General features: G+C 41.0%; 1 protein-coding gene across 1 annotated transcript; it reads right to left on the bottom strand.

The window, feature by feature from the left end:
• Nucleotides 1-1,627: 1,627 nt before the first annotated feature.
• Nucleotides 1,628-21,624, bottom strand: LOC310691597 (vomeronasal type-2 receptor 26-like; the record flags this gene model as incomplete). Its single annotated transcript, XM_083471456.1, has 10 exons — nt 1,628-2,538; nt 4,303-4,429; nt 5,482-5,709; nt 6,073-6,936; nt 8,549-8,840; nt 9,351-9,497; nt 16,228-16,247; nt 17,913-18,770; nt 19,449-19,740; nt 21,593-21,624. 10 exons carry the CDS (start codon nt 21,622-21,624, stop codon nt 1,628-1,630), a joined length of 3,771 nt encoding a protein of 1,256 aa, XP_083327582.1.
• Between the last annotated feature and the right edge of the window lie 1,494 nt (nt 21,625-23,118).

The following is a 23,118-nucleotide window of genomic DNA, read 5'->3' on the forward strand; positions in this document are numbered from 1 at the left end:
ACTGCAGTTAGGTCTTCTCAGCATACAATTTCTGTGCTCATAGATCTGCACCGCTTGCCAATTTGCTACCACACCAAGTTCAAGATGTTATGATTAGTATATAAAGCCCTTAACAATTTGAGACCAGTTTACCTATGAGATATATATGCCCATTCAAGCACTTTGATTGGTCAAACTGTTACTGTTACAGGTACCACATAATACCTATTCTGCATGTGTATGAACATGGTCTTTGAGTGTGGCAAGACTTTGGAATTCCCTGTGGCAGGCAACTTCATTGTATTCCTTTTGGTGTCTGAATATTTTTTTTAGACAAGTTGTGACGGAAAAGTTTGTTTTTGCTGGGCAAGTTGGTTCACTGTGTGCTTTCTTTTTCTTTTTTCTCTGCCAACAAATGGTTAACCAACAGCAGCTTCTGATTGGCCAGGGTTCCAGAAGAGAGGGTTGAAAAGGAGAGGATTTTGAGAGGCAGGTCTTTTTGGTTGTGAGATAGGTTGGGAGATAGGGAGTGAAAGGAGAGAGAGAGAGTTGGTTCTGAGTAGAAACATCCACTCTGAGGAATAGATCAAAAGCTAGAGAAAGGAGACTCTGAGCTTAGAGTGAAGGACAGTGTGTGGTGTCCTGTGAGAGTATTAAGCCAGGAGTTAACTGGGAGACTGAGGCTGAGGCAGTGGCAGCAGAAGTAGAAATTGGAAAGATACAGTCTACTTTGGTCTCATTCCAGTCAGGAGGGGGGAGATTCTGCTACGAAAAGAGAAGACTCCCCAAACCACTTAAGAGGGGTGTGGTGATCCCTTGGGTCTGTTACCTGGAGTACCTCAGGAGCAGGGTTGTCAAAGGGGTGTGTAACTGAGGGGAAGCACCACCTTGTTTAAGAACCAAAGTATTAAGCAGCAACAGCTGTGAAACAACTGAGAAAGAACTGAAGTGAAATAGCATTATAATCTGAAGTATCCTATGTTTTACCCACTTTGTGTCATAAACTTCCTTATTGATTATTTGATCAAATCCTGCCTGAAACTCCAAATTATTAAGTTTTCCCTCACACAAGTCCCCCACAAGATAATCTGGGGTAGTTTGTAGGAATTCGTGGAATTGGTGTTTTGTGAAGTGGGTGCACTATATTTAAGTGGAGGCAGGTCCAACAGCACCGGGGGGAAAGTGCCATTGCACTATCACACAAGTCTACACAAATATTTAGAGGATTGATGTGAATTTTATTGTTATTTTAACTTTCCCAAAGTTTTAAATTATTGTTATCAATTCTTGGTATTGATAATTTTATTGTCTTAAGCACTTTGAGGTTGTTTTTACAATCAAATGGTGTATAAATCTTATGAAATAAAGAAATATAGCAAATCTGGATGTGTATTTTGTGTAGGGGGTGATGCAAGAGCTGCACAACAAGCCCCATGATCTCTGAAGGGTAAAGACACAACTTCCTTTAGAATGGCTACATGTTCATTCAGTGGGAAAAGAACATAATAGGCGTTAATGGCAAAATTGGGGTGAGATTCATCCAGTCCAACTCTAGTCACAGAAATCTAAGGGTGGTTGTCTGCTTATCATATCTCTACCATCAACATTTGCAAATAAATTTACACAATAGATGAATAACAATATGATCTTACTTACTTTCTCTATTTCTAATTATCAGTTGCTCCCTGTTGTTCAGCTCAGGCCTCAAAACAATAATATAACATTTGGGGAAAAATATGCAACCCAGTAACCCAGCACTGGAAGCCAAGATGGAGAAAATCTCCACAGCCACCATGTATTTTCCTTTGGTGCTCAAGTAGGTTGGAACAAAGGACAACCAAACACTGCAAAACACCAACATGCTGAAAGTGATGAACTTGGCTTCATTGAAACTGTCAGGTAGCTTCCTGGCTAGAAAAGCCACCATGAAACTGAGAATGGCCAGGGAACCCATATAGGCTAAGACACAATAAAACATGGCAGCTGATCCCTCCTTACATTCCAGTATGATTTCCACATTCAGTGAGTCCATGTTCCTATCTGGGAATGGCGGGGAAGTACTTAACCAAAGAATACAAATTGCAGCTTGGATAAAGGAGCAGGAAAAGACAATAGAATTTGCCAGGCCTTTCCCAACCCATTTTCTCATGCTAGATCCTGGTTTGGTTGCCATGAATGCCAGAACCACGGTGATGGTCTTTGCCAAGACAGAGGACAAAGCTACAGAGAAGATGATGCCAAAAGCCATTTGTCGGAGGAGGCAAATAATCTTTCCAGGCTGTCCAATGAAGAGAAAAGAGCAGAGGAAACAAAGGAGGAGAGAGATGAGGAGGATGTAGGTCAGAGTCTGATTGTTGGCTTTGACTATGGGAGTGTTATTGTGCTTCATAAATGTTCCAAGTACTAAAACTGTGATCAAAGAGAAAAAAATGGCCAAGACAACTAATATGATCCCTAAATTTTCTTTGTAAGAGAGGTAACTTAAAACCTTGGGAATACATTGAGATTGGTAATTGTTGGGATGCTTATTTTTTGGGCATTTGACACAGGCGTCCATATCTGAAAAGTACAAAAAAGGACACAAGCAAATTGAATAATTTCCCAAAATAAAGATAAAGAAAAATAACAGTAACAACAGCAACAACCCCCACAACAAAACAAAAACACTACACAATATCACAGCCCAGCCCAAGTGATGGACCCTGCCCTCCCCCCATTTAAAAGTAGTCATGCTTCGCTTAGCCATATAGCTTATGGCAATGCACCTTTGAATGCTGACTTCTTTAATCACGGCATTTCCCAAGCAAAGAGCCTGAATCTTTCAAGCAAGGGAGGGAAATAGGATAGTAGTCTAATCAACAGAGCTATGTTTTGTGGGGGTTTAGAGGTCTGGGGTCTGACGCTATGCACAGAATCCGCGGTTTGGATTTACCTCATCTTACTGACCTCTAACCATAGACAAATAAAAGGGGGGTCTTAATTTTATAGTTATTTTTAATCTTACATATTATAAAAGGTTAAAAGGTAAAGGACACCTGGACGGCTTTCAGGCCTAGGGAGCCGGCGTTTGTCCACAGACAGCTTTCCGGGTCATGTGGCCAGCATGATTCAGCTGCTTCTGGAGCAACGGAACACCGTGACGGAAACCAGAGCACACAGATAATCCTTGCGTGTAACAGCCACTGTTTCAATACAGCTTATTTCACATTATTTTCTCATGTGACCATATGTATAATGTGCTTTTGACTTGTCATTTATATTATTTGTGGATTATGTTTCCTTTTTCATCAACTAAAACTTATTCACTTGTGTTCTGTTGATACATTGTAAATAAGACATTCCCGTAACGAGTGATTGGTTGTTAAACCCCTCTGGGAATTGTAGCTCTGGAAGGGGAATAGGTGTCTCCTAATAAATCTCTGCACCCTTAAATTTCAGTCCCAGAATACTTTGGTGGAAGCTACAATAGTTTAAATGGGACGCGGGTGGCGCTGTGGGTTAAACCACAGAGCCTAGGGCTTGCCGATCAGAAGGTCGGCGGTTCGAATTCCTGCAACAGGGTGAGCTCCTGTTGCCCGGTCCCTGCTCCTGCCAACCTAGCAGTTCGAAAGCACGTCAAAGTGCAAGTAGATAAATAGGAACCACTCTGGCGGGAAGGTAAACGGCGTTTCCGTGTGCTGCTCTGGTTCGCCAGAAGCAGCTTAGTCATGCTGGCCACATGACCCAGAAGCTGTAGGCCGGCTCCCTCGGCTAATAAAGTGAGATGAACACCGCAACCCCAGAGTCGGCCATGACTGGACCTAATGGTCAGGGGTCCCTTTACCTTTACCTTTACAATAGTTTAAAAGGCTGTAAATGTGGTCGTTGACTGTCTTACATTGTATCCTATCCATCAGGTAGCAGATAAATGAAAGAGGACTTTGTCTAGATAGCATTTGAAATACAGGTTGGTCTGGTTGGAAAGAGGAAAGGTAGCCTCTAACCTAGCCATGTAGGATATATGTTGAAGAGGTACTATGGCTTCAGATAGGGCCTTCTCAGTGTTTATGGCACTCTCTGGCAAAGGAGGTCACCTTGCCACTTCTTATATAGACAGGCACCACTTCAGCTGTTGAATTCCAGATGCCACGATCCCTTAGTCCTATTTATTTATTTACTTACTTACTTTACTATTTCATTGATAGGCTCCCTTTCTCCCAAGGATCTGGAAAATTCTGTTTTGTGAACTGACCTCACAAATACTCAGGGGATATCCAGTACATTCTCCAAGCAAATATAATACATATGTATGCTATGGAAATTTATTGGTATCATGCATCCTACCTTTCTGGCTAGAGATCATGCCTTCTGGACATGGAGAACAATCATAGCAGCAAAATTTCTCTCCTTCCCTCTTTTTCCTATTGTAGCCAGGATAGCAGTGGTCATTGCACACAGAAACAGGCAGCACCTTTATGGGATAAGCAATAAGAGTTTAAGTGCTCTTCACTTTCCCCCTACTTCAAATATGTGAGTAGGTCCAGCTCCCTCCGCCCCACTCTTGCAAGCCATTTCCACCACCTCCATCTTGTTGGGGGGCTTAATGTATACAGCTAGGAGTCTTCTCTAATGCATTTCTAGTTATATCAGCCATGTCAATGGATTTAGAAGCACACATGAATAGAGAAGGCTCCCTGCTGCACCAAGCCACCAAAATATGTCATAGAAAGCCATTAAGAGCACAATGGACGATTGCAGCCAATAGACTTATTTCCACTACACCCATCAAATGATTCCATTCATGGGATTAAAAAACCGAAAAGGGTCCAAGTATCTTGAAGACTACTGTTCTGAAAATAGTGAGCTATTGAAATTGATGGCATTAGAGAGTCCAACCGTGATTTTAAAAGGGGAGGTGAGATGAATTTGGAAGGGAACTTGAGGGGCTTGTCATAGCCTGCCTCAAAGATGAGACAAACTCTACAAACTATCAAAAACAATATTTATATAGACATGAAAAAGATGTCTCATAACACATCAAAGTCTTTTTCGGCCAGGGATGATCCATCCCATTCTCGCTCACAGAATCAGGAATGGGGAAAGTATAAAATGTAGAGACGTTCTTTACCTATAGGATATCTTTATATGCAGAAGCAGCAGGAAAGCTACAGAATACTTTTTGAGCTAAAATAGTGTCAAGTGCCAACGGGATTTTTAAAAATCTGAATTATTTTGGGGGACTAAATTTGGGGGCACAAGTTGAGAGAGAGAGAACCTCTCCAAATGCCCTATTCCTTGAGCACAACAGAGTTCAGTTTTAAACAATCATAAGGTTGGATAATATGCAGGTCTGAACACTTGATATATTTTAACCTAGTCTTTGAGTGTCTTGTTATTTTTTAAGATTTCTATTGCAAGGGTCATTGGTAGCAAACAATAAGAACTGGACATTCTGAACTTTGATCTTTTTATTGCATAGTTACAAAGAAAGATGGGAGCTATGCATTTAACCAAATGTCTCACTTGATTGAAGGTTGGGTGCCATGTAATTTCGTCTTCATTAAGGGTTAACTCTTTGCCAGGAGGAGCCTGGGGTTCAAGTCTTCCAATTTTTACTCTTACCACTGAGCCATTAGAGAACATCACCCAGTTTGTAACATCAAAACCAGCAACTAATTCTCCATTGTCATCAAAATGCACAGTGTCCCCTGCACTGTTGTTGAATAACAGGTTACTCAGAAAGTGATGGATCTAGTTTGGAAAAACGTATGAGCAAAGGGACAACAAAGTCTTGAAATGATTTCAACGAATGTCACAAAGGCTTATCTCACACTTTTAAATAAACGTATTTCTGGTGGCTTTATCTACCTGCAATTCTAATCCATTTTTGTTTGTTTGTTTGTTTGTTTGTTTGTTTGTTTGTTTGCTTGTTTGTTTTTAAACCCACTATTTTATTATATGAATGCCTATAATCCAAAATAAAATAAAAATACAGCTGCAAACATTTTTGTGTGGTAATGAATTATTCAAGTATACAGCTCCTTTCTCCCCTTTAATCTAAAGTTATCTGGGTTTTATTATTCTTGTGTTTTTAAAGTATTGGGTTGTAATTACCTGCCATGGTTGCACATTTTGAAATACCAGCCTCTCCCCTTCTGCTATTCTTCTCCTTATGGAGTTGGATTTGTATATGGCCTGCAAAGCATGTGCCACTGCATAGACAGCATTGTAGACATTGTAACTATGGCCAGTCATGTGCATTTCAAAGAGAATTCCGGGAAGGGTCTCCAGCTTCTCCTCTCCAGTGCAGGTTTTCATTTCATCTTCCTCCTCCCTCCCTTGAGAAATGTTTAACGAACAGCTGAATGCCGGTTCCCAGAAGTCTTGGATAAAACCATCTCCTTTGGCCCATGAAGGTCTTAATATCTGAACAAACTGTTGGAATCCTAATGGCTGGTTTGAGTGAACTGTGAAGGATATGGAACCATGGAAAGTTTGCATATCCCAGTTCTTCTGTAGTGCATGTGCCGCAAAATCCCAGTGGGATGTGACAATCCACACTTTACCCAGAGGTGGAAAGTCACTTAAGGGTGCTACAAAAAACAATGTTATTAATATCTGAAAGCATGGATGTTCTCCATAAATAAAAAATACACTGGGGTTTCTTTCAAAGACAACTATATAATTTTTCCAGTTCTGGAAAACATAGTCTATCATCTCATCCACATAATTCCATTTTGGTATTCTTATGGTGAAGGCATGGCAGATGCCATTCTGGGAAAGGATTGGCACAATTGTCTGTAAAAACCTGTCCCCTCTGTCATCGTCCACAGCCACGAGCCCAATCCATGTCCATCCAAAATGTTGAAGTAACCTCACAACTCCCATTTGCTGGTGAGCTTCATTTGGGACCATCTGGTACAAAAATGGTAACAGCATATTAACACCTTGTAATGGCAAAAATGATCCATAAGTGAGCTGGGGGCGGAAATGTTTACGTTAATTTTAAATCCTAGAGTTGCAGGAAATCTTGTAGGCAATCTCTTCCAACAGCCCATGGAAATCCAGAGTTCAATGATCTGCCCGAGTCACTGCCCACCCTCTGGTTGAAGAACTGAGAACACACACCCCTTAGTAATTGTGTATTGCAATGGGCCACTTGGTTCAGATGCCAGATTGAGAGGTTTGTTTTGATAACACACTGAGCTGCCAACAGCGTATGTCTACTCTCCTGCCACTGCTCTGCCTCAGCCCCAATTGCACTGTCAGGAGAAACACCTGCCACAAGGTGCGACTTCCTGAGTTAATGCAGCTTGTAGCATCCATGTTAGGTGTGCCATGTGGACAGCTGACTAGGCTGGTGAGCACCAACTAGGCACCAGCCACACAGAGATTTAATAACATCTATGTTGATAGAGCCCTCTGTTCATTCTATCTATCCAATTGAAAAACAAGCAAGCATTACAGCCCTTAATGAATCACAGTATATAAAATCTAATTGTGAGTTTGGTGACAATTCTGTCTACCAATAGCTTTGCTTACTTTGACTTACTTTGACCCATTGGCTCTGCCTGCCCCTGATTCAGCTTGCTCTTAGATGCCCCACCTGTACAAATGAGCGCCACCATTATTGCGCATCTGGAGTAACAATGTTTCTTGTTAGCCTCCTGTTCTAAACATGCACTACTTCTTCAAATATTTCTTCTATAATTTATTTGATGTACTCTTGATCATCGCTGTTGCCCTTCTCTCAATCTCCTCAAATATGTCTCTAGCCTTCTTTTGCTACACCACAGAAAACTGCGCAAAGTACTCCACATGATGCTGACTAGTGCAGAGCAAAGTGGTATTATTGCATTTTATAACATACAATCTATGGTTCTGTGAATGCAGTCTAAAATTGCAGTAAATCTTTTTGCAACCATGATATGCTTACTCATATATCACTTTTGATCACCTGTTATTCTTGGGGGTTCTCCTTCACTTTCCTAAATGAAATATGTCTCATTTGTCTCTATTAGATTTCCTTATGTTAGTTTCAGCCTAGTTTTACACTGCATCAACATAATTTTGAATTTTATTCAAGCCATCCAAAGTGCTAACTTTCCGTCTCAGGTTTAGTCATCCACAAATTTATAAGGATTATCAACTTTGTCTGGCTCATTAAGCATTTTTTTGAAGATGAGCCCTGAAGCAGCCCAGTTTAAATCCGCCCCAACGTTGATGAGGAACCATCAATGTACACTCTTTGTGTACAGTTTTTTGATGTGGTCAGAATCCACCAGATTGTTAATTGGTTAATTTACATGTAACCTATTTGATAACCAAAATAACATGGAAACTTAAATCAAATAGTTTGTTGAAACCCAGATAGTGTACAGGCAACAACCATTTTGTGCAGGGGTTGTGTTTCTGACCCATAAGCCCACTCTGCCCCACTACTCCCCATTATGCCCATGCACGCATTCCACCCCATTTTCTGGTGTGGCTATGCACACAGTTGCACATCAGTTGGATGTGTGTTGACTGGTCACACGTTTATTGGTTCTTGCCTGTACCACGGTTGTGAAATCTCATTCACACAGCTTACTTGTGGAGTCTTGTAGATTGCTGAAAGGATGGCCACACTGGCAGAGATTTCAGAGATACACCCTCCAATGAGTGCTATCAAATTGTTCTGTTTGTCACACTTGAAGTTGGGGATAAACCCATGTTGTGTGGAAAGCAGGTTCATTGTCGCCTTATAAGTCATCCTTGCAGCATAATAGCTATTGAGGATGTGGAACCCTAAAGAAATATTTGATAAAATGTTGGGGTTCTCATTGATCTCCTTGACAGCAAATGCTAAGGCCAGGATGTGCTGATAATTCTTTGGGACTGAACTGTAATGAGAGTTAAAGCTGTTTAATAAAGCTGTAATAAAAATCACAGCAAAAGCATATTTGCACCCAACCTCAGCACTCAACTGCAAACGTCCAAGTTTTTGATTGCTCCGGATTATAGTTTTGGGCTAGCAAACCATTTCAAACAGGGCACTGATGAAATTTGAGACCCTGAGGTCTGCCACTGGGGAAAAGAAACATGTTGTTATCTCTATAATATGGCACTAAGAAATTGAAAACTAAAAAGATGTGGGGTTTTGTGGTGAAACTGAATAAAGGTTTAATCCACCAAGTTTTCTTTTCTATAGGAGTAAAACAGAAAAAGCACAGAAGCCATTCATTTTTACTTGGCTTCTGGAGGAATCTTACAAGTTTAGGGGGTCCAACAATATATTGTAGAAAATGATAAATAACAATTCCAGTCACACTTTTGTCACCCTACAACTATAGCACATCATTCCTCGATGACTTGCTCCAATCATGACCAAGTGAGAGATAAAGATGTCTTACAAAGGTTCATCAATCATCATCTGTGAAGGCTGTTCCATGAACGAGAGGGTATTATAGTGGAAGAAGACTTGAGAAACTATCTCACCGATGAGAAGGTCTCCGGACTGATAAAATCCATGAGGAGTAGGGAGTGGATCATCAAACATGCTGAGATTAATACAATGTGTGTTGCATACAGTATGACACAGCAAGACAAGAAGGAAGGCCACCACTAGCACGATCCTGTTCATAAAACTTCCCCTGCAATGATAAATTCCCATATTTCAAGAGTTATCAGTTTTGTTACAGTCTTGATTGAATGGTGGATGATTTTGTTGCTACATAAATTTACAGCATGACTAGTTAGGTAAGCTGTGAACTGGTATCCTATTTGTTTACTTAATAATAGCTCCTTGTTCATCAGTGTTTCAAACAGTGCTTTTTCATCCTGAGAGAGAGAGTATGAATTACAAAGTTATTGCTGTTTTCTTTCTTTGAAAAATACCACGTGAATCTCTTTTGGTAACTCATTCCCTTGATGGGCAAAGAAGCAAAATTATAACCATGTGAATTCTCTGTCGGTTTGCCCAAGTCTGTGAGGTGGAAGTCAGCAAGGAAAAGGAAGTATGAGGAACAAATATTCTCACAGGATCACTTTTTCTGGTTAAAAATCATGGTGGAATCAGTTGTTGAAAGCATAACCTAACATATAAAAGGGTATGGTAATGTCTGAGCCCTACATAGTCCTAGATCCAATTCTAAAAAGCACAAGGGTTTTATTGCTCTTTTCAGGTGTTTATTTTTGACCTTGCTTACTGGCTCTGGGTGTCCATTGCATCAGAGAAAAGCAGCAATTTTGATAATGATATGCATGGTTATCATTTCTCCAGTGTGTTTGAAGTTGCAGCTAGCATGACAAAATTACTAATGGTTATTTTCCTGGATTCTGCAGCTATTATTATCTTCCTTAAGAGATAATTAGTTGCCAGTGAGATTTTGCTCAGTTTGTATTGCCTTTGCCAAGAATCAGCTAAGTTCACACAAAAGTAATTCATATTTGGCATAAGTCTCGCTCTGGGCATCACTGGTGGTTCAGGGCTTCGAAAGTGGGTGTCAGGGACTGGGTGGACAAGGAAGAGTGGTGGCAGCCAGTGGTCAAGGAGGGACCGGAGGGGGGAGGGGACTTTGAACCAGGTTCAGACTGGTGGGACAGCCTGAGGGTGAAGGCTTGAGCCAACCATGGACACTGATAAAGAAGAAGCAGGGGCTGTGTCTCCTGCTCTGCAATACAGTCCTGATTAGGCTCCTTCCCCTCCCCCACTCTCAGCACAGGGACGAAGAGGAGAGAAAAGGCTAAAACAATTAAGAAAAGCTGAGTCACAGTGAAAAAATGCAATGATGGAGGCATAAATAAGGGGGAAGAGGGGCTGGAATTTTAGCTTCTGCAACTCACTTGCTTATCTGATAGATGTGCCTTGATTACTGAGCAATAAAATTAATTACTGCAAGCACTGTGTCTGGTTCTGCTTACAGCGTCGGACCACAGACAGAAGCCCTTTTCTGGCAGCCTGACAGTGGGATCTCAGAAGCCTTCTATCGTCTGAGATCTTGGGGGCAACAATACACTGTGGCATGTTGCAAGAGGGAGGAGGTGAGGCCTTAAAAGGTCTTGCTCACATTGCCCCTAGCAAGCTTCACACCCGCACTCAGTGTTACAGCCTCACTAGAACATTTCAGTCGCTGGTTGACAGGGTCAGAACTGTTTCCTCACCCCCACCCCCTTAATAGGTTCCTTGGTTGGTGTTTTTTCACATTTCCCTCTGTGACTTAAGGCTTACTGTCGTTAAATGATGACTGGACCTCTGTATATTGGTGGAACTAGCATTGGGCAGGATCAACATAGAAAAGGGTGCCTGCGGGATAGATTGGCTGTGGCTGTGCTGTCACATAGTCAGATCCTGGACACCTGACTTACACCACACCAGGGCTCAATGCTGGGTGATTCTCAGAGAGGGCATTAAGGCCATTCCCAACTCTGATAGAGGACCATTCCATCAGGAAGGGCAGGTGCAATGGGAAATTGGATTCTTGCCTTACTGCCATGCCAACCCTACTTCCTGCTGCACTCATTAAATATTTGGCTGGATTGTGGACCTACGCACAGTGTACGACCCATGGGGAAAGACTGAAGTATTAACAGGATAACAAATTAACACAACTACGTTATGGAATTAAAATTTTATTTGATTACAGATGTAGCTAGGTTTTGGTTCAGGAATTGTGCATGTATCCTGAATTAGCCTTTGGGTTGAAGGTGGAAATTTGCTTAAGGTTGTGCCTGGGTTAAGGACCACCTCAAGACAGGTCAACTAAGCTGCCTACTCACCAGGCTGCTATTAGAAGTTCTATAGCCCATCTGCCCTCCACTTGGCTTCAGGACAGAAACTTTCACCCAGACCCCTGTGATATCATGCCTGCATGGGGTCAGGGTGATGCTCCAAATTACCACCACATCCAAAATTGAACAAGGACTCCACCCAATGACTTATCCGCCAAAGGACTGGGAGGTGGCTTTGTAAAGAGTCTTCACTATGGCTGACCATCACTTGCCAACCAGAGATTATGGGAAATTAATGATTTTGCTTTTATTTCCTATGGTACCATGTCAGGCCTGCCACACCTTTACAATACTTGGAATAGCAGTAATTCCCCTCCCAAAGGATTTTCATCTTCAGCAGATGACTTGCCAACACCATAGTGCATCTGAAGAGAGACGGAGGCTGGCTACTGCAAATTCACATGGAGGAAGAGTTGGAGGAGGAGCAGGCTTCTAAAGCCAAGTCCCCCACCCATATTTCCCTATTGGCTGTGCAGTGTTCACATCATTACCCTTAAACACTTCCCTTCAGAAGCAACTAGTGCTCCTGAGTCATGTTTATTAAGAGAAGGTGAGGAGGAAGCTCCCTTATAGGCAGGACAAACATTATAATGTGCTATGGAAACGACAAATCCCAGGGACAAGAGCACCTCTGATTAATAATTATAGCTTTACACATGCTTTCCAACTAGTGTAGACATTAGGCCTGTTTCCCGGTGCCAACTACAATTTTTTAAAAAATTAGAGCTGCGTTAGCTACCATATCTTGCAAGAACACTGGTTTTTAGTTGTACTGTGTATGGCAATTGGAATGGTGATTTATGAAATCATCACATGTCAATTAGGATGTTATCTCTTATCAGATCCAGTTGACTTATTTCATCAGATACACTATTCCAAAGCAACACATGGGTAAAATTTTCCAAACCATGACAGAAAGAGGGGGGGGGGGGAGAATAAGCATTTTTTCCAATTCAGTTTCATCCCACTGCAATAAAGGCTGGTCTTGAATACAAAACAGAAATTGGCTTCAAGGACAGATGAAGGGAAAGCAGAGGACATCAAATTGTTCCAGAAATAATTCTGGAACCCTGTGGAACTAGAATAATCTATGTCAGCTAATTTACAAAGCAGATGCATTAGTCATCTCCTACTGCAAATATATAAAAGCCTGAGAGTGGAAGTCATGTTGGAAAGTTACTCTGCAACTTTGGTCCACTCTAAAGGTTGCAGAATGTCCACAAGCATCAGTGAACATTTCTCTTTATTATGTGATCTCTTTTGTTCAGTTCTGGCCTCAGCAAAATAATGTAACATTTAGGGAAAAAGATGCAACCCAGCAGCCCAGCACTGGAGGCTAAGATGGAGAAGATCTCCACAGCAACCATGTATTTCCCTTTGGTGCTCAGATAGGTGGGAAAAAAGGATAACCAAACACTGCAAAACACAAGCATGCTAAAAGTGATTAGTTTGGCTTCGTTGAAACTGTCAGGTAATTTTCTAGCCTGGAAAGCTACAGTGAAGCTCACAATAGCCAGGAAGCCCATGTAACCCAGGACACAGTAGAACATAGTCACAGACCCCTCATTACATTCAAGTACAATTTCTTCAGTCACTGAATTCATGTCAATATCTGGAAATGGAGGATTAATTGCTAGCCATACGGTACAAATAATTCCTTGAACAAGAGAGCAGAGAAGAACAATGGAGTTGGCCACCTTTTTCCCTACCCATTTCCTCATGCTACTTCCTGGCTTGGTGGCCATGAAAGCCAGAACCACCGTAATGGTTTTTGCTAGCACAGAAGAGACAGCCACTGAGAAGACCATGCCAAATGCAACTTGACGGAGGAGACACATCACCTTCACAGGATGTCCAATAAACAGCAAAGCACAAGGGAAGCAGAGCAGGAGGGAGATGAGGAGGGTGTAGGTGAGGTTCAGGTTGTTGGCTTTGACAATAGGAGTGTCACGGTGCATTATAAAGGCTCCTAGCACTAGAGCAGTGATCAAGGAAAAGAAAAGTGCAAAAATAGCTAAACTCATCCCTAAAGGGTCCTTATAAGACAAGAAGGTTATTAGCTTTGGAATGCAGTGATCTTTTTCCTTGTTTGGATAATGATCTTTTGGGCACATTGTACAAAATTCTGCATCTGAAAAAAAAGATGAAAAACATTTTCAGATCTTGCTTTTTGCAGTTGTAGCCAAGAAGCTAAGATTTGCATTTTGGAATACAATTTCCTATTTTTAAAATAGGATTTCCTATTTTTAAAATTTCCCCTTAAAAAAATCAAATCATGATGTCTTCCTTTTAAGACAAAAGTGTGTGCTTGTGTTAATGCACAACTTTCAAGGTAAGCTCTGCACCCAGCTCCCCCCCCCCATCCATGTCCTGACATCACACACTCAACATTTGCCCCCACAATCATCATCACAACCTGGCACCTCCAACTTACTCTAAGATATCCTCACAGCTTGAACTGCCTAGGAAAAGAAAAGGGCTGCAGAAAAAGACACTACTCATTTATCTGGTCAAATGCAGCACTTGGGCACTTTTGGTGGTGAGCATCACCATGAATTCAAAAACTATTTCCCTTTAAGAAAGGTCCCTAGTATTGTGCACTGATGCATTTCTTTCATTTCTTTGGTTCCATGGTGAAAAGTGCCCATAACTACTATTTTGAGTTGGTTGATATCAGGATAGTTTCCAGGAATACTAGGTAAAGAATTTCTCGGCCAGTAATAACTACTATCTTCACCTACAAACCACTTGAACTAAGAGGACCTTTGTGCCATTGCTACCATACTCTTGACTAGATGTGCCCAACGGTGCAGAATGCTAGACGACTCTCGGTGGTGCATATTCTACCTTTCTCATGAGACATCTTCCCTTTTGGACATGGAGCACAATCGTAGCAGCAAAATGGCTCCCCCTCTTTTTTCTTCTTCTGGTAACCAGGTTGACAGTTGTCGTTACAGAGTGAAAGGGGCATGACCTACTCAGGAAATGTGAATAATTAGCATTGAGAATATATATTTATCAAATAGCATGATAACATCACTATCCTCACAGTATTCTCCTTGGATTCTGTCATATTAGTGCAGGTGCTCATGAGGTGCTAAGCAGTGTCTTGAACTGGGATAGCCAGTCTTTGTACCTTCTGTGCTGGTAGCATTCCCTGTCTTCATTAACCTAGTCAGGCTAGATTCCATAAAAAGGAAGTTGGAATAAAGTAGGGATGAAGATAACTTAGAGGAACTTCGTTGTTTTAAACAATGGCAGAGGTTTGTTTGGGTATATTGAATGTATATGCACAACACATCCAAAGCTTGTCCTTCTCTTACTGAACTAGCTAACTGAAAGGCTTGCTCTCCAGACTCTATTCATCTTAAAGATACAGTCATATGTATCAGCATAGGCTGCAGAATAGAAGAGAGGAGGAGTCAGGGAAATGTGTGGTGGTTTGTGTGCAAGGGAGAGTAGAGAAAAGAAAGGTGGAAGGTGGAGAAAAAAGGAGTTAATGTGAAAAGTGGGGGTTAAAGTAAGTTGCAAAAAAAGGGCTCCGCTAGGGGCACCTTGGAAGATGGCCAACAATACCATCTCTCCAGCTCACACGAGTAATTAAGGGGCTGATATGGGAGTAAATCAGCCTCCTGTTTTTCTTCCCAGTGTAAGGGAAGATGCAGCCTTGTTCGTGGTTGCCCATAAATCACCCCCGAGTTTGAAAGAAGGAGGGAGTGAGGGCACTGGACGGAAAGCCCTCGAGCGAGCTCGGATCTCCTGGACGCTGTCTCCGAGTGCGACCCTAGTTGCATTTCTTAAGATGAAAAATTGGATATAAGATTTGCACATGCTTCGAGCGAAGAAAAGGGTATGTTAGCTGCTAATTAAGCCTGCCACTGAGAAGTTAAGAGTGATGGATTGGACTGGAAAGAAGATAACACCAAAGAATAACATCTATGCCGGTATGCTGAAACGGAACGGAAAAGGGGGGGGCTTTTTCTTTTCTTTATTACAATATTACCTAACAACCCCTCCCCTAGAAGAACCGTCAATACGACCTATAGCAAGTGAGATTGGAAAATAAACTGTGTGGAAATAAAAATATCAACTAAAGCTTTGGTTTTTTGAAATATCTGAAAATAAAATAAAAGGCTCTCTTGTGATGCAGTTTTTAATCGGGATCCGCCATTATGAGACAGACTATGTTGCAAGATTAACAGTCAGAGGGGGAGGCAAGCCATTGCTCTGTTATCATGTTTGTATTCTAAGTTTGACTTGGCAATTCTTCTCTGGAAAGACTAATTTATGGTGCAACTTGTCTGGGGAAATTAATGAGCAAACACCTAGATTTTATTTCATTGGAACTGGGAAAGATGGCGTCTGCCACCCTGCCACCCGAGGAGGACTTTTGGATCAGCGTGTGAGGATTTATTGCAAACAAAAGTCTTACCAGCTTTAAAAAAAGGGAGAGCCTTACAAAGTTCACACAGAAGCATAATATTGCTTACTTTAACTCACCTGTGGAAACAACTCAGAGGCTATTAAGAAGATAAAGGAAAAGAACAAGAAGATTGCAAGATGGGACTGGTGAACACTAAAAGCAGCAGAAATATGAGATGATTGGACCCTACTGAACTCAAAGCATGGGAACCCCCAACAAAAATTTATAATTTGGCAAAATATTTGGACTTTATGATATGTATTGGTATAATCTGGAATAATTAATGTGATATGATTGGATTGTTAAATGGAAAACTTAGTAAAAATTATTATTAAAAAAAATAAAATGAAGTGAGCTGCAAAAAGAAGAGAGAACAAGGTGTGAATGGGCATGAATATGAAAGCTGGTGTATCAGGGTCTGAATAAAAGCTCCCAATAAAAGCAGTCTACTTGAAGAATGGAAACAAAAATGAAATGTCTTCTCTTTGTCTTTTTATGTCACAAGTCACTGATAAAATAAACACAGCATTAGTTAAAAACACATATCATTGTTATAATATAATATCTTTTAAAAATGTACAGAGAAATGTTTATATTTTCAGCAGGAAAATTGGAATATCCTATACACACTCCATTCATCACAGTGGGACTTCTTTGCAAGTAAAGAAAAAAGAAAAAAAGCTTCACATTTTGCCAATATATACATGCTGAGATAAAGACTATAGAAACATCCTATTAAGGATGCTACAAACAATTGTTTCTCCTCTCCCTCCCTCCTTTTATTTTATGGCAGCTAAAGGCAATAGTGATGTCCCACCTGGTTAAAACTTCTAGGCCACACAATGGCATCTTCATCAATGCTGAAATGTTTGCCATGAGGAGCCCAAGGATTCATTCTTCCAACTTTCATTCTAACAAATGACTTATTGGGGAAAGTAATCAGATTTGTAATATCAAACCCCATTGTCAATTCTCCATTCTCATTCAAGTGCATGATTTCTCCTGCACTGTTGTTAAATGAGATGCTCCTCAGAATAGGATGCAGCTAGGTGGAATGGAAAAATAAATCAGTGTTGGAATTGCATTAGTATCCAAGATAATTCCTCTACCCACCCCATTCATTTAGATTTGTGGGTGGATATTTGTTCATAGGGTTAAATACACCCTGTGAATCACAAATGCATTTTTAAATTTGTGGCAAAAGTTCCCCAGAATTCTCTTCCCTTAGAAGGAAAGCAAGCCCTTCTAATGCATTTGACATTTGTTGAAAAAAATTCTCTTCTACCTTGCCTTCCCAAGATTTCAGCACTTTATAATTCTTCATTTTAAAATGTTTTTATGATGTTTTCTTATCTTTATTATGTAGGGAAATGATGCTCCACTCATACTACTTTGTTGTTGTTCATATTTTGATGTTTTGAAATATTCAGGAAAGGGTCATATATGTTGATATTTAAATGAGAGGAATTCCATTGGTTTCTGATGTCCAAATGTCAATTTCAAATTACACAATTAAATTCAACAGCATTGAGACTTCATGAGGAATGGCTACAGATCACATACTCTTGACACTTACAGCCTTCTCCAACTGATGACCTCCAAATGTTTTAGAATACAGTTTCCATAATTTCTGACCATTGTCCCTGCAGACTGAAAGTGATGGGAGTCATGGTATACACATCTGGAAGACATCAGATGGGTGAAGGCTGCATTAAGATCTTGTGCTCTCATGGTGAAGGCAGATTGCTGTGAAAACTACTACCTTCCATGGCTGCATAGTTTTAAGCTGTAGCTTCCTTCTTTCCACCGTGACTTTATATTTGAATATGGATGAGTACATGGCATGTACTGAATTTGCCAGAGCCTGTACAGCATTGTAGATACTATAGCTATGGCCAGTCATGCTCATTTCAAAGAAAGGCCCAGGAAGATTCTGCAGCCTCTCTTCTCCAGTACAAGTGTCCACATCATCTCCATTAAAATGGGAATTTGGAAATGAACAGCCAAATGCTTGCTCCCAGAATGGTCGGATGAAGCCATCTCCCTTCATCAAATGAGGGTTTAATTTATGAAGAAAATTTTGGAATCCTGGCACCTCCTGTGAGTGGGCTGTGAAGGCTAAGGCACCATGGAAGGCTTTTATATCCCAGTCCTTGTACATGGACACGACTACAAGGTCCATCTGGGCTACCATAATCCACACTTTACCAAATGATTTCCCATACTCAGATTCTCCTTCATGCAGCAGTCCTCTCAATGTTATCATGGTCAAAGTTTCTCCATAGACAACAATAGTGTTGGCTTTACTTTTTGTAACATCTGCAAATATTTTGTTCCACTTTTCTTGCAAATTTAAGAAGTCACCAAAAAAGGCATTTACAGAAATTTTCTCAGTGAAGGCAGCACAGATGTTGTTCTGAGAAAGTATTGGTAGTAGATAGCTCAAAAATAATTCTCCTGTTTCGTCATTCATCGTCATTAGACCCACCCAAATCCATTTGAAATGAAGAAGTAGCTGGACAATTGCCTTGTACTGATGGTTTTCAGTTGGAGACATCCGATACAAAGGCAGTGAATGAAAGTGATCCTTCAGCATGGGGACAAAATCACCGTAGGTGAACTAAAATGGGGAAACATTCAGGAAGTTGTTTTACAAATTGATTTGTAAACCTATAGATGTGTTTGTGTGATTTTATGGAAAACTGAACATTCTGTTTAAAATTAATATAAGATGTGAGTTGCTTGTGAAGACTGCTCAGAGTCTTCATTCAATGTAAAATGCTCCCCTATACTTTAAGGAGTGGATTTAAGGAGACGTGGATATTTTATTTATTTATTTATATTTACTAATATTCTATGCTGCTCAAAATAAGTATTAAATTGATTTACAGAAGGAAGAATAAAATGCACATCACGAAAATTTAAAAGCAAAAGCAGGGCTTCTTTTCAGCCAGATCTCAGTTCCGGCTCCTCTAAGGTAGGTACCATTGCCATTAATAGAGAGCAAGGGAAGGATTCGTGGTGAGTTCTGGCACCTCTTTTTCTGGAAAAACAGCACTGGTTTCTGCCCTGAGAAACTTACACTTTATCCATTTACAGTTACATTACTACTTAAAAATGATTTATGAAACTTTTCTAACTGCCCACCTTTACTTTCCAGAATTCTTTGAATACTGGCTAAGATTTCAATGTTTGTGCTACATTTGTTTTAATGGAATATACATCTGCACAAGCAACCACACGCTACCCTCCCAGAAAGGCAATGGTAAGACAAATAATTTGTCCCAGTTCTAAAAACCTGTGGAAATTTGTAGATGTCCAAGATGGCAGCCAAATGGTGGGATGTTTTAGCACCTAGTCCTCCTATGACTCCGATTAGGTTGTTCTGGACATCACAGGTATAATTGGGGACAAATCTGTACTGTGTAGAAAACAACTTCATTGCAACATAGTAGTTCCGCTTCTGACTGAAGTAGCTCTCAATGATGTGGAATCCCAAGGAAACATTAGGTAATATCTTGGGATTTTCATTAATCTCATTTACAGCAAATTCCAAAGCCAGGATCTGCCGGTAATTCTTTGTCACAACACTGGAAAAAAATTAGATGATATGTCACCAGGAAATTTAATAAAAAGTAAAGTGGCTTGGTAACTGTTGTGCTTCATCAATAACAGAGTCGTACCTTGGTTCTCAGATGGCTTAATTGTCGAACAAATCAGCAGCCAAACATTGCAAACCCGGAAGGAAGTGTTCCGGTTTTCCTGAATGTTTTTCCAAAGCAGAACATCCAACACAGCTTCTGCAACCAATCGGAAGCTGCGCCTCGGTTTCCAAATGGTTTTGGGAGTCAAACAGAATCCCAGAATGGATTAAGTTTGAGAACCAAGGTACCACTGTATATGAATTAGTTGATAGACTGCTGAGAGGATTGCAAACTTGCAGGACCATATAGAATTGCAATATATAGAAAGTCATAGTCTGTATACATTATTACACCCTAATCCTGAGGCATTATATTGGCCATTTTGGGATTAAAAGACATCAGTTTAAAAGTCATTTTAGAATGATCAGACTATATGTGAGATTCAGCAAATCATTTGTAGTTGAATGGATATTTTAAAAATGATTAATAGTGTCCTCTGAAATACACTATGTGCATCAGCCCCTCCAGTGTCTATTGATAAACATTCACATGTGCGCTATAAAATTCCTTTAAGGCTGCAGATAGTTTAGCCTCAGGTGACAACCTTTGGCATAATACAGAAAAACAAAAGAGCCTTACATGGGAAAGCTAGTATCAAGAGTAGGGTATTCAGTGAAGGAAAATGAATCAAAAAACAGTATCATCTGAGAGACAGCCCCACCAATTATGAGATCGCCTGACTTATAATACTTATGAGGAGTATAGAAGGGGCCATGGACAGCACATCTAGCAGCATGTTCCTGGAACTCACTGTGAGGTATCTGCAACAGCATTAGAAACATCTCCAATAACACTGTCCCAATTATGGTCATTCCCCTCTCAGTGCAGATGCCAGATTTTCCACCTTCTTTCATAACAACAGGTATGTACAGCAGTCTGTCTTGAAAAGCAGCAGCCTCTGCTGATGCAATATTTGGAGCCTGTATCCTCTATCTATATACATATACCAGAAAGCTATATAGAACTGGAGTATGCTGGAGCTTACGTCCTTAGCTCCAGTTTTGAACACCAAGCAGGGTTTTTGAAAACATAGCTTGGCCTTTGTTTGCGTGTTGTTATGATTCAGATTCTGGAAACCAGGAGGTGGCTGGTCAAAAGGAGAAAAACATGGCACATCTCCGAGACCTTAATGACAATCACAATGTATGCAATTGAGAATGGCAAAACCTGTAATTAGCCTCCCCATAGGAACCAGACACTTGGTGACATTATGTCTAACATACTTGCAGGAGGGGGGGAAAAATGTTGGCCAAAACAACCACAACCTTTCCTGTGTTCCTAAAGGTAGCTAAATTTCTGCTATTTTCTTGTCATGGTTGGGCAGGGAGATTCCACAAACTGTTCAGAAGACTTAATGTACAGTAATGGTGGAAAACTGAATCCAGCCAGTGCAATAGACATTCGCCCTCGCAGGCCAACTTTGACAGGGGCCACCCACATGTCCATCAGCTGACATCATAACAATAACATGTGTCATCTTCAAAGGGTCCACTGAAAACAGAGCTTCACAGGAGCTCAAAAATGGGTACCTGACTGCACTGATTCCCCCACCTAATGAATGTTTTTATGGGCGGTGGATCTTTAAATACTTTTATTGGCAAAGCTCTACTTATTTTAAGAACATCTGTGTATAGTTGTCAGACTGCTCCTGTGGCTGCTATTTATTATATTGACAATTTATATACCACTTAATTACAACTGTCTCTAAGCAGTACATAGCAGACTCTGCATAATGTACCCTCGTTGATTTGGCATACCTTTGACCTTCATCCTTGCTGCTACTGGAAATAGTGTGTGATGGCAGGGCTGACTGCTGCCTTACTGCCTGTTTCAATCTAAGCTTTGGTCATGTGACCATGTGATCAAAGGAAGTCAGCAGTTTGTATTAAAATTAAGGTCTAATTAAAACCCTCCCTAAGTGCTGCTATATTTTCCCAGGATTTCAAAGGTGGAATTGTCATTCAGAGGGAATTCATGAAAGGTGGCACTTTGTCCTGGATCTTAGGCAAGCCAATTGAAAAATTGCAGGTTTTTGGGGCATTTTTGTTTAAAAAAAGGCTCAAGAACTTTCAGAGTGGCCTGGTTTTTACTTTTTGAAATATGGCAACCTTCCCCTCCCCATCCTGGCCAGTTTAGTGATGAAATTTTGCTTTATCTGAAAACGGTACAAAACCAAGCTTCTAAACACATCACTCTGTAGCCCCCCCCCCCAGAAGGAAGCACCGAATAATCAAGTTGTAGTACTTTTTGCTCTGTGGAAATTTCAAGAGGTTGCCTGCTTTTAGCACTCCAATTCAGATACCAAGGATCATTGTGTAAGTTCTGCGTTGCCACAAGTACACCTGCCCAATGCGCAGATTAACACACTCAGATATCAGATTCAAACCTCAGCTTCTCCTTAAAGCCCACATGGTCACCTTGAGCCAATTACAGCCTCTCGGCCCAACCTACGTACCTCACAGTATTGTTCTCACAGTGGCAAACCCAGTGCCTACAAGCAGGATCTAAGCACAGGACAGAACCCAGACTTGGATCTAGAGTAGTGAAAGTTGCAAGATGCTTTTCTGTCCCCTTCCGCGTTATAGCACCCTATGCCTTGAAAGTGGCACAGTGAGATGCAGTAGTAATAAGAGTTGGTAGAAACTGAATGAGGCACAGCCCATACAAGTTGACATGCCCAATTTTTTAACACATCCTAAGCAGTTGGAAGGAATCCCCCAAAAGTACAGAGTAGCTTTTATCAGACACAAGGGACTGTTCTCCCCAGAACAGTCCCATCTGGGGCTTGGTTAGCTTTGTGACTAGAGTGGTACCTCAGGTTAAGTACTTAATTCATTCTGGAGGTCCGTACTTAATCTGAAACTGTTCTTAACCTGAAGCACCACTTTAGCTAATGGGGCCTCCTGCTGCTGCCGTGCCGCTGGAGCACAATTTCTGTTCTCATCCTGAAGCAAAGTTCTTAACCCGAGGTAATATTTCTGGGTTAGCAGAGTCTGTAACCTGAAGCGTATGTAACCTGAAGCGTATGTAACCCAAGGTACCACTGTATAGCAAATGCAACAATAGCTAGTATCTCTTGCCATTATGTGAGTGTCTGCTGCTACTCCTTTGCTTCCCTCGCTGCCTGAGAAGGAATTATGGGTATAAGTCACTTCCAGATGTCTACTGAACATTCATCCCAGTGGCTGCTGCCTGGCACCAGCAGTGTATTGTGCAGTGCCACAACTGCCGCCCACAAGAAGGTGAGCAGTGTTTCGCTGAACC

The sequence above is a fragment of the Podarcis liolepis genome (assembly GCF_965112155.1).
Source record: "Podarcis liolepis genome assembly, chromosome: 13".
NCBI lineage: Eukaryota > Metazoa > Chordata > Lepidosauria > Squamata > Lacertidae > Podarcis > Podarcis liolepis.